Source organism: Orcinus orca, chromosome 3 (genome assembly GCF_937001465.1).
Source record: "Orcinus orca chromosome 3, mOrcOrc1.1, whole genome shotgun sequence".
In the NCBI taxonomy this organism is placed as follows: domain Eukaryota; kingdom Metazoa; phylum Chordata; class Mammalia; order Artiodactyla; family Delphinidae; genus Orcinus; species Orcinus orca.
The window spans coordinates 2,219,551-2,231,924 of record NC_064561.1 but is presented as its reverse complement, the minus strand read 5'-3'; the positions used below and the strand labels follow the sequence as shown (position 1 = coordinate 2,231,924).

The 12,374-nt window shown below is 56.5% G+C and overlaps 1 protein-coding gene across 8 annotated transcripts in view; it reads left to right on the top strand.

The window, feature by feature from the left end:
- Nucleotides 1-12,374, top strand: part of NFIC (nuclear factor I C) — an 83,312-nt gene that overhangs the window by 43,434 nt on the left and 27,504 nt on the right. For all 8 annotated transcript variants that reach the window (XM_033417484.2, XM_033417487.2, XM_033417482.2 and 5 more), the window contains exons 3-6: nucleotides 408-479; nucleotides 4,177-4,251; nucleotides 5,051-5,174; nucleotides 5,812-5,936. In XM_033417484.2, the coding sequence (XP_033273375.1) occupies nucleotides 408-479; nucleotides 4,177-4,251; nucleotides 5,051-5,174; nucleotides 5,812-5,936 (396 nt within the window). The remainder of the gene's footprint in view (nucleotides 1-407; nucleotides 480-4,176; nucleotides 4,252-5,050; nucleotides 5,175-5,811; nucleotides 5,937-12,374) is intronic.

Genomic DNA, 12,374 nt, shown 5'->3' with positions numbered 1-12,374 from the left:
CTCGGAAGGCAGAGGCGGTGGGGAGGGGGCCCGAGGGGCCAGGGACTCACCTCTCTGGCCCTCTGTTTTCCCGTCTGTGAAATGGGCGTGAGAGTTCCCACCTCATATGGCAGAGGCAGGATTAAATGAGTTATCCTCACTTGACAGATGAGGAAACTGAGGCTCAGAGAGCACTTCCCCACGACTGAGCCAGTGCCTCCACTCGGGTTCTCGCCATGGTTCAGGACACAGGCAGGCTGGCGCTCAGTGACCTCCGACGTCCATGACCCCCTGGGGCAGCAGCCAGGGAGGGGGCCGTGCCATGCTCCAGACCACGGCGCTGGCCCAGCCTAGCGCTGGGCTGATGTCTCCTCCCCTCCTGAGTGGGGGTCCCTGCGATGTCACAACTCCCCTCCCTGTCTTTGCAGATGCAGAGCAAAGTGGCAGTCCCCGGGCGGGGATGGGCTCCGACCAGGAGGACAGCAAGCCCATCACACTGGGTGAGTCTGGAGGTGGTGGGGTGGAGGGCACGGGCCCATCCCCATCTTTTATTTAGGAATCGTTTCCGGAGCGCCCCCTGTGGGTTCTGTGTGGTCCTGCATGAGCACCTGAGTCACTCCTCCCAGCCATGCTGTGGAGTAGGTGCTGCAGTTGTCCCATTTTGCAGAGGCAGGGACTGAGGTCTGGAGACGAATATGGGCCTTCCCAGGGGCATCCAGGGAGCTGGGGTTGGAACCCCCGACCCTGAGCTCCGGCATCTGGGCTCTGAGGTGCTCCCCCCATGGGAGAGGCCCTGGTGGGCCCTGCAGTCTCATGGGACATTGAGTGGATGAGTAGGACAACTCAGTTCTGTGTTGCGGGTGTGGGAGCAGAGCCAGAAGGACAGAGAGGATTTGGAAGCTTCAGAGTCCCTGCTTCTACTCTGGCTCCCTGACTACTGCCTCCCACAGTCTGTCCTCCTGAAGTGGTCAGAGGGTACCCGTGAGCACCTGAGTCAGGCCCCGCCCATCCTCTGCCCACAGCCCTCCAGGGTCCCACCTCCCGGGGGTAAAAGCCCAAGTCCTCCTGCCTTCCCCTCCTCCCCTCCTCCCTCTCCCCACCTCGCTCACTCTGTTCCAGACACACAAGCCTCCTCGCTGTTCCTCCAGCACACCAGGCACCACCTGTCCCAGGGCCTCTGCACGTGCTGTGCCTGCGATCTGGACAGCTAACTGCTTTCTCTTGCTCCACATCCCCCAGGTCTCAGCTCAAATGCCTCCCTCTCAGAAAGATCTTCCCTGAGCCCCTCAGGTCAAGCAGCCTCAGTCACTCTCAATCTCAGCCCTCTGTTTTATTTCCTTTCGAGGAAGTTAGTGATTGCATATGTATTTGCTTAGTTGCTTAGTGATTGCAAATGTGTTTGCTTCTCACCTAGTGGAACATCAGCTCCTCAAGGGCAGAGGTGTTTGTTTTGATCACTGCTGTGTCCTCAGTACCTAGAACAGGACCTGGTACACACTAGGTGCTCAAAAACCATTTCTAGAAAGCAAAAAAGGAGAGAAGGAAGGATGAAGCAGAGGGAAAAAGAGAAACTAGAGGGATAGTATATTAGGGGCAAGGAAGGAGGAGAGATGAAAAGGGAGAAAGGAAGAAACAGCCAGTGGGTGAGGGCATCCCCGTTGGAAGGTCCGTCACAGGCATGCACAGGGAGGCTGGATGGTTCCAGGAGGTTCACAGGCCCCCAGGCCACACCTCACTGGCCATCTGTGACCCGAGTCCTCCTTGACCTCCTGTGATCCCCAGGCGCCTCCCTCCAAGCCAGATGTTCAAGGCAGGCGGCGGGGGCCATGGCGCTTGGCCTGGTCCCGTGGGGAGCTCCAGCGTCTGGTAGAGGAAATCACTTCCTCCCCGCCCGCCAGGGAGTCCCCTGGAGATGGAGCTGGGCGAGCACTGCACAAACAGGAAACCCCGGTGGGGGTGGGGCGGAGGGGCGTGCTGACAGCAGTCGGCCAGCTGGGTCAGCAGGAAGTGGCCACGGCCACTTCCCCCTGGACACTGGGAGCCACCGCCCTGTCCTCCTCGGGATGTTGTGGTCCTGAGCCTCCCATCGTGGGCCTGGGCAGGTAGTAATTGCTCAATGAATGGTGGACACAAAGCTCATAAGCAGGGGGCTTGGGTGGCAGACAGCTGAGGAGCTGGCCACCGCTGTGAGCTCCCTGCGGCCACTGCTGCCCCCTGGGGGCCTGGACAAGAACTGCTCCCATCCCCCTCCCCCAAAGCCGAGAGCTGCCATTCTGTGGGTCCCACCTCCACTCTGACCACTCTCTCTGGCTCCTTCAACTCCAGCCCTGTTGGCCTCCGATTTGCCAAGTGCATCCCACCCCCAGGCCCTTTGCACAAGCCATTCCCGCTGCCAGGAACATCGTAACCCACAGGGAGGTGGCAAACGTCAAGTTTAATATCATCCTCATCGGGGCAGCCAGTTCTCACCAGGCAGTTTCCCTGTGCCAGGTGCTGTCTGGGCACTACCCAGATTTTCACTCACGTGTTCGCCTTATCCACCCCTACCTTGAGATCTTGGTTGAATGTCACCCTCCCGGGGAAGCCTTCTCTGAGCCCTTCGTGTAAAATAGGTCCCCTCCCCAGCAGGCTCTCCCGACCTTGACTGCCTCACCACTGCCTGACACATCTCACCTTTAACTGAATCGTCTTTAATAACTTTCTTTTTAAATTGCGGTACAACACACATAAAATGTAGAATTTTAACCCTATTAAAATGTACCGTTCAGTGACATTAAGTACATTCACAGAGCTGTGCACCCATCACCTCTGTCTAGTTCCAGAACATTCTCATCAACCCACAAAGCAACCCCATCTCCATTAGTCACTCCCCCTCCCCGAGTGACCGGGAACCCACTCTCTCAGTGGATTTGCCTGTTCTGGACGTTTCCCATCAATGGAATCACACAGTGTATCCTTCTGTGTCTGGCTTCTCTCACTTCCCTCGTGTTCTCAGGGTCCATCCACATTGTAGCGAGTGTCAGGGCTTCACCTCTTTTCACGGCTGAGTGACGTTCCCGTGTGTGGAGGGACCACATTTTGTGTATCCATCATGGTTGATGGACATTTGGGTTGTCTCCAATTTCAGCTACTGTAAATCATGCTGCTGTGAACATTCATGTACAAGTGTTTTTGACTTCCTGCTTTTATGTGGCATCCTTCGCCCACTCTGGGCTGTGAGTCCAAGAGGGCAGCTGCTCCTGTACGTCTTGTTCCCCACTGTGTCCCCAGTGCCCAGCTCGGGGCGGACACTGGAGGTGCCTGGTAATGGGTCCTGCCTGTGAGGGTCTCCGGGTGTGACAGGCCTGCTCCCAGCTGTCTTGGGTGGGCCAGTGCTCCCGCCCTCTCGAGGCCAGCCTCAGTTTCCAAATCCATGAAGTGGGTCTAAACAACCCCAGCCCAGAGAGGAGGGTCCCTCTTCCTTTGACATTAGGCGGGAATGGGTCTGGGCACACTGGGGATTTTAACTGCTGCCTGTGGACCCTCCATTCACCCCATGGTTCTGAGCCCCTGCCGTTTGCCAGGCTCTGGTCCGGGCACTGGGGACACCACAGAGCTCACAGCCTGGAAGCAGAAGGCTAAGAGACTGCAGCATTGCATGGGGTGATGAGTGAGGCAAAGGAAGCAACCTGGTCCCTCCTAGGTAGTAGCATTCATAGCTCACAACCACCCGAGATGACAGGGTGTATGGTCCCCACTTTTGAGATCAGGGAGCATCAAAGCTCAGGGAGGTAAAGTGACTTATCCAAGATCACACGCCGATTGGGCAGCTGAGATGTGAACCCAGGTCTGGCCTCCACTTGTGTGCGCAGCCTGCCATAGCACGGGGGCTCCCAAGGAGGGCTGGGAGGCGGTGTGAAGGCCCAGGCTGGAGAAGGGGAGGCTGGCTGAGGCTGCCGTGAGAAGGACTGAGCAGAGACTCAGGAAAGGAGATCCACTCCAGCTGTGTTAGGGCAGAAGAGTCCCCGTCGGCTTGGAGGGGCTGAGCTGGCCATCCTCCTGCTGCAGGGCTGTGGTGGTTGGGGAGGGGGGTAGACAGGGTGACTGGCCAGGCTGGGTCCAGCCCCCGGAGTCTGGGCAGCCTGGAGGTGTCAAGGGGGGGAACAGACCCAGCTCAGCTGGCCGCCTGCTGACCCCCATCCTTCCTTTCTTTTCCAGACACCACCGACTTCCAGGAGAGCTTCGTCACCTCCGGTGTGTTCAGCGTCACTGAGCTCATCCAAGTGTCCCGGAGTAAGTGTCCCCGCCCACCCTGTGCTGGGACCCGAGGTGGGGGGGTGGGCTCACACAGGGGAGGACTGTTGGAAAGGAGAAGTGGCTTCGGGATGGGGGCTCTAAGAGGGAAAGGGACTCGGGGAAGGAGGAGGAAGTAGCCCATCACCCTTCCCCCTTCCCCCACATCCTCTCCAGCCACCCTTGTCACCAAGCCTAAGTCTCTAGGAAGGGCCGTATCCAGGCCTTTCCCAGAGTCTAAGGTCAGGGTGACATGCTCTTCCCCAGAGAAGACTCCAGATGCTGGGTGGAAGGGCTAAAGAACCTTCTGCCCCAGTATCCCCCATTCCTGGGACCTCCCTCACCCCCCCCCCAGGAGACCCCAGAGGCCCCCCCCGCAACCTATTTCACCTCTTGTCCTCTTGCCTTACCTATGGACCTGCTGGGGACCTACCCCCATCCCCAGACACCCCCATTTGAATCCTACCCCAGGGACCTCTGGGCACTATCCTGCCTTAACCTTAACCCTTGCCCTCCCCATCCAGATCAGCAGAGCCTGGCCTCTGAGAGTTCTGGGAAGCTTGGTCTCCAGCTTTGTCTATGCCTCTGCCTCACAGTGTGACCTTGGCCTCTCTCAGTGGCCTTGTTCTTCTGACCCATCGTATAAGGCCAGTTTCAGCCAAATTAGGAATCAGGCCAATCTGGGAAGCGGTTCCTTTTCGTTCTGCCAGCCCCCAGATGGCTCTCCCCACCCCTCCAGGGCAAAGTGCAGCCCTGGACCTTGTTCCTCCCTCATCCTCCTCTCTGTCGCCCTCCACAGCACCTGTGGTGACTGGAACAGGACCCAACTTCTCCCTGGGGGAGCTGCAGGGACACCTGGCATATGACCTAAATCCAGCCAGCACCGGCATGAGAAGAACGCTACCCAGCACATCCTCCAGCGGGTATGTCCCCGGGGCCCCACCTCTGGGCACCTCACGCCCCGCCCCCCCCCACCTCCATCTGGCCCCAGCTGGTTCATTCCTCTCCCTGTTTTCACGTTCTACCTGGGAAACTCTTATTCATCTTTCAAAACCCAGCCCCCAAGTGACTCTTTCCCCAGCCCTGACATCCCACGCTGGGCTCCCACAGCCTCGAGTCCTACAGGCCTAGCCCCTGCGACTCCATGAGAACACAGACATCGGTTCTTGCTGAGATATGCTGTGTGATCGTGAGCCGGTCACATTCTGTTTGCCTCGGTTTCCTCACCTGCTGAGTGGGATCATAATCCTACCAGGTTGTTCTGAGGATTACAGTAGGTCAAGCGATCAGCCAGGCTTTCAGGGCTTTAGTCTCCACTCTGCTAGCTTGCTAGCTTGGCCCTTTGCTGAGTCCCTCCCTGCCCCTGGCCCCAGGTGTCCCACCCAAGTGATGGGCAGGTTAAAGCGGATGTCATCTGAGAAGCAGCCGAAAGTCCGCGGCTCGCGTGACGTCTCGCGATAGCACCCTCCTCGCCCTGCCCCCTAAGAGCCGGAAGTAGCAAAGCCCGCCGGGCCCGTCTCCGTGGTAACCGGTCTGCTGGCTTCCTTCCTCGCCCCTTAGGAGCAAGCGGCACAAATCGGGCTCGATGGAGGAAGACGTGGACACGAGCCCCGGCGGCGATTACTACACCTCGCCCAGCTCTCCCACGAGTAGCAGCCGCAACTGGACGGAGGACATGGAAGGAGGTGGGGCTGGCGGCGGGGGCTGACCGACCTTCCGGTCCGGGTTACCGCGACAGTGACTACGTGTTCCGGCAGGCACTGCGCGGGCACCCCGGGGCGGAGAGTCGGCCTGCGGCCGCGGGGCCTCCTGAGAATTGTAGTCTCGCAGGCTGCGCGCGGTTGGAAGTAAAGTCCGGGTTCGCGTTCCCGGAGCTCTTCGGTTCCGCTCTGGCCGGGGAGGATGGAGATTATCCCTTGCCCGACTTTCTTGCCCTCCGCCTGTTAACGGCCCATCTCTGTGGGGTTCCTGCTATACAGAATTGACTCAGGAGCGATTCTGATCAACAGGGTGCTTCATCCTCGGGTCTGCCGTAGACCTGCAACTACAGCGTCCTGATACGTGGGTTACCTTTCCACTGGGGTCCTCCCTGTAGTCCTTTTTTTTTTTTTTGCAAGATTCCCATCTCCATGGGATCTTGCTCTCTGTGAGTCCAGTTCCATAGGAGCCCCGCCTCTTTTCTTATAGCATGCTTTAACTGGTAGATTTTCTTGTTGCTCTTCTGTCTTCATAGGGTCCTCTCCAGAGTGTCTTGTTTCATGGGGCTCCTGTTCTGTAGGGTCAGCAGTTCCGTAGAAGCTTTTTTCTGTTGAGTGCTGGCTCCTCCTGATTCTTTGTTTACTTACCGTCTCCCTAAGGGCATTCTCCAAAGATTTCCCTTCTTTGGAGTTTCCATCTCCATCACAAGGTTCTCATCTAAAGAATCCCTTTCTGGGAAGTCCCTGGTGGTCCAGTGGTTAGGACTCGGTGCTTTCACCACTGCTGTGGCCCGGATTCAATCCCTGGTAGGGGAACTAAGATCACGCAAGACGCGCCGCGCGGCCAAAAAAAAAAAAAAAAAATCCCTTTCACCTTAAGATTCTGCTCTTCAGTGGGCCAGCGTTGCACTTAAAGGAAATGGTTTGCAGAGGAGCCTGTGGGGAGGATGCCCCTGGCATTCCTCAGATTCTCAGCGGGGTCTGTGCCCCCCAGCTTTAGAAGCATGTCTCTACCCGGTCCCTTATCCCTTAACAAGGGTTCACCCCACCGTATAGCCTAGTGGTTATGAACGTGGACACTCGAGTCCCCCAGCCCTTGCAGCTTCCTGGTGACCCCACCTCTCTGCGCCTCGGCTTCTTCATCTGTAAAATGGGGGTGTTAATACCTGCAGTACCCACCCCATAGGTTTATTGTAGGGATTAAGTGAATTAATGCATTTGATGTCCCTAAAACAGGCCTGGCACATAATAGGTACCCAGTATACCTTAGAATTTGTTTTCTTCTCTCCCCCTCCTCCTCTTTCCCTCTTCCCTGTAGAGTCTGATTTCTTATAAAGATCTGTCTATACGAAGTGCCATACCTATAGGATTCTTGAAAAGCAACATAACATTACAATTAAGAGGGCAGGTTCACTATAACAGAAAAGAATCTGATTTATATATATATATATACGTACACACACACATATATATATACTTATATATATGGAACTGAAACATTTCGCTGTATACCTGAATTATTGTAAAACAACTCTTTTTCAATAAAAGAAAAAGAGAGAGAGAGAGAGAGAAAGAGGGCAGGTTCAGGCATCAGAGAGACCAGGGTTCAAATCCCGGCTCTGTCTTTGGCTGTGTGGTGTGTGGGCTGTGTAACCTTGGGCAGGTGACTTAACATCTCTGAGCCTCGGTTGCCTCATCTTCAAAGTGGGAGTGATGAAAACCATCATTCTTTTGGAGAGTTGGAAGGAGGACACGATAGAATGTGACTTAAGCAACCACCTGGCACATAAGTGACCAGGAAACGGGAGAGTTTCTTTGGTGTTCATGTCTTTATAAAATTCCCATCTCTTGGAATCGGTCTCTAACACAGCTGGTTGTGACATTTGAGGTCCCAAGCCTCCTCCCTCTTCCTCATTGTGGGTTCCCAGGTATCTAATGCTGGGAGGATCTATTTATTAGGCTTTAACTTTTTTTTTTTTTTTTTTTTTTTTGCGGCACGCGGGCCTCTCACTGTCGTGGCCTCTCCTGTTGCGGAGCACAGGCTGCAGACGCGCAGGCTCAGCGGCCGTGGCTCACGGGCCCAGCCGCTCCGCGGCATGTGGTATCCTCCCGGACCGGGGCACGAACCCATGTCCCCTGCATTGGCAGGCGGACTCCCAACCACTGCGCCACCAGGGAAGCCCTAGGCTTTAATTTATGGGTCAGAGTGTCTCTACGGTTCTGTCTCTGTGGGTTCCCTATCTTTCTAAAGTTTGTCTCTATAAAGACCTGTATTCAGTAAGCTTTAAGTCTGATTGTAGATAACAGAAAATACAAAAGGAAGTGCATTTCTCTCGCAAATAAATGTCCAGCCATCAGCCGCCCTGGGCAAGTGTGATGTGAGGGACTCAGTCTCCTGCCTTATGTGCCACTGAATGTGGTTTTCATTCCTACCTCATGGTCCAAGATAACTGCTGGAGCTCCAGCCATCATGTCTGCTTTCCAGCCAGCAGGAAAGAAGGGTCAAGTCTGGGCATGTCCTCTCCCTTTAAGAATAATTTTCAGAAGATGCACTTACCCCTTCTGCTTATCTCTGGGCCCCTGAGTTAGTCCTAAGGCCATACTCTGCTGCAAAGGATGCTGGGAAATGTAATCTTATTTGGGTCAATTATGTGCCCATCTCACATCAAGGGTTCTGTTACTAAGGAAGAAGGATAAAGCAGATATTGGGAGACAGTTAACTTCTGCCCTATCATTTACTGATTGGGAACTCAAAAGCACCTCTCACTAACACTGTGATTGAAGAGGTTGTCTACATATAAAATGAATACTATTTGGAGCTGAAAGACAGCCTGTGCTGATGTAGCCACAGCAGCCCTGAGAGGAAAAATTATAGCTTTAATTGGAAAAAGAGAAAGGCTGGAAATAAAGAACCCAGCATTCAATTCAGGATGCTCAAAAAAGAAAAACAGGGCTTCCCTGGTGGCGCAGTGGTTGAGAGTCCGCCTGCCGATGCAGGGGACACGGGTTCGTGCCCCGGTCTGGGAAGATCCCGCATGCCGTGGAGCGGCTGGGCCCGTGAGCCATGGCCGCTGAGCCTGCGCGTCCGGAGCCTGTGCTCCGCAGCGGGAGAGGCCACAAGAGTGAGAGGCCCACGTACCGCAAAAAAAAAAAAAAAAAAAAAAAAGAAAAACAAAATTTTAAAAGGAAGGAAATGCTAGAGAGAGTCACTGGGGCTTGATCCAACCTTCCTACACTGAGAATAAAGTGGCCATGATAGGGGAGGACAAAGAGGAAGCCTGTACCAGCTTCTGGTGTGTGATGGGGAAATCACAGAGCTGGAAGGGAATGCCAGAGGGGGTCAGTCCTCCTATAGCTCCCATTGGTTGCCTCAGGTGATGGCAGACTCACTCCCTCCTGTGGGAGTCTCAGTACAAACCTCTAGTGTGTGCCTGCCCCTGCCTTCCGGGTGCTCACAGGCTCGTAGGGAGATATGAATTCTATCTTTTCCTCCCTCTCTTCTCCCTCCCTCTTCTTCCCCTTCCTGCCCGTCCTCCTCCTTTTTCTCCTCTTCCTGGTTTCCTCCGGCTTCCTGTCTAGACAGTCCCCAATTAGCTGTTCATTAAGGGGGTTAAGCTGATTAGAGTACTCTCTCCCTTCCTCCGCTGTGGCCACCATGGGCAGCGCCCAGCTAACCCCCCAGCCCCAGCCTTCTCACTCCAGTGCCCTGGAGGGGCAGAGGCCTGGGGGAAATCTTGCCAGCCCCGCCCAGGCAAGACCCCTGCAGCCACATCTCTCAGACCCCATACACCAGCTTCCAGCCCTTTGCCCCTTCCATGCCCGGGCCAGGAGCACCAGGAGTGCCCTTTATCCTCCTGGCCACATCCTCCCAAGGCCTCCCCTGATTACCCAGCCAAGCGGGGCAGAAAGGGGGTCCCAGAGTGCTTTGCTCTTGCTGCTTCTTTGGCCCTCCCCCAGGGGACATGGGCCTCCCACAGGCAGTTATTATATGGAGTGAAGCAGGGAACTCCAACCTCTCTCCTCTCCCCCCATCTCTTTCTGAACTTGGAGGGCAGGAGGGGGTGGCAGAGCGTGGCCTGAGGAGTTACAGAGTTGCCTTTGAATCCCAGCTCCACCACTTCTTGGCTCCCCAGGACCTCCCAGAGGGTCAGTTCTGCCCCCAGAAGACACTGGGCGGTGTCCGGGACGTCTCCGGCCATCGTGACTGGGGGGCTCCTGGCATCCAGTGGGTGGGGCCAGGGACGCTGCTCCACACCCTACAGCGCCCAGGATGGGCCCGCTGAGGATGACCGGTGTCAGCAGTGCTGGGGGTAGTGGGGGAGGCCATCCCACGTGTTAAGTGTCCAGTGAATGGTGGCCAATCCCAGCAGAACTGCGCTCCGTCCACCCACCTGTACACTCGCATACTCTCTGCCCACCCTGTGTTCTGGGCCCTGGAGACCCAGTGGTTGCCTGCAGTGGGCCCCCCAGGGGAGCTGGCATTGCAGGGGGACAGGCTAGTTTGTCAAGCAGACGGGTGGGTGCTCAGATGGGGGATGTACAGGCCCACCTGTTGGATGAAGCGTATGTGCTTAAACGGGGAACAGACAGGCACGTGTGACAGGCACGTGTGACAGGCACGTGTGACAGGCAAGTGGAAAGATACTTGGGGCTGGGCACCTACAGGCACGTGCGTCCGTTAAGGTTTGTGTCTTCGACGGGGGACGTAGGGGTGCCTGACGCTTACGTGGAGATATGTATGTTAATCAGAAAGATGGCCACTCGGATCGGGGAGGTCAAGGGCACGCCTGTTAAATGGAGAGACGTGTGCTTTGATGGGGCATGTATGGGCACTGTGTTAACCAACATCGGTTGCTCACGTGGGGCCGTTCCCAGCATGTTTGTTCAGATGCAGGAACGCAGGCAGGAGAGTGACTCTTTCTTGCAGCGCCGGGCGCCCCCCGCCCCCCTCCTGGACCCTGGCTCCCAAAGGCCCCATCTCAGGAAGCTCTAGAAGGGCCTACGGAGGTGCAGCTGGGGGCAGGGTCCACGCCGGGCTATTTCCATCCAGGACAGGCTGTTCTAGGAAATCCTAAGTGAGCGTCTGACAGCCGTAACCTCATTCCCCCTGCAGCCCTGAGCCAGCCGGGAGCCCAACACACACACACACACACACACACACACACGCGCGCGCGCGCGCGCGTGCATGCACGCACGCATGCACGCACACACAGCAGGGCCAGCCTCCTCCCTGCCGGCTGCCCTGGATGCCACCAGCTCCTTCTGTCCCTGGGAAAGCCCGGGCCTGCACCCAAGGCCCCGCTTGGCCGCCAGGTCCCTCTGGGCCGCCAACTGCATCCCAGGCCACGCTCCCCCGCTCACACACTGATGCGCAGCCAGAGCCGACCAGGGCAGCAGCGTCTGTAACAGCAAAAGCAGATGGTGGCCTGAGTGCCCATCGGGGGGCTGGTTCCCAGAGCTGGCTCACCCCTGGCCGTGCCATCGCAGAGAATGAAAGCACCCCACATGGAAATGCCACAGTAGGGGTGGGGGGAATGCAGCAGCATCTCAGGTGGGACAGCCCTGGGGACCCACGCAGATGCCCACTCACAGAACCATCAACCCGAGACCCCAGAAACAGTGGTAGCGGGCCTCGGAGGAGGGCAGGGGTCCTAACTGGGGCGGCTGTGCCCCAGGGGACACTGAGCCATGTCTGGGGACATCTATGGTTGTCATGACTGGGGGTGCTCCTGGCGTCGCGTGGGTGGAGCCAGGGAGGCTGCACCACACCCCACGGCGCCGAGGACGACCCGCAGAGAATGACCCCGGCCCTGATGTGTGCAGCCTGGGAGGCCAGCTTCTGCGGGGCGGCAGGCAGTGTGTCCCTAGAGACTGTCATACTGGGTGAAGTCAGTCAGAGAAAGACAAGTATCCCATGATATCGCTTATGTGTGGCATCTAAAAAAAAAAATGGTACAAACGAACTTACTTACAAAACAGAAGTAGAGTCACAGATGTAGGAAAGAATCTTACGGTTGCCAGGGGGCAAGGGAGAGGGAGGGATAAATTGGGAGATTGGGATTGACACAAACACACTACTCTGTATAAAATACCTGGCTAAGGGCTTCCCTGGTGGCGCAGTGGTTGAGAGTCCGCCTGCCGATGCAGGGGACGCGGGTTCGTGCCCCGGTCCGGGAAGATCCCACATGCTGCGGAGCGGCTGGGCCCGTGAGCCATGGCCGCTGAGCCTGCGCGTCCGGAGCCTGTGCTCCGCAACGGGAGAGGCCACAACAGTGAGAGGCCCGCGTACCGCAAAAAAAAAAAAACCTGGCTAATAGGGCCCTGCCGTGTAGCACAGGGAACTCCACTTAGTACTCTGTGGTGACCTATGTGGGAAAGGAATCTTAAAAAGAGGGGATATATGTATGTGTATAACTGATTCACTTT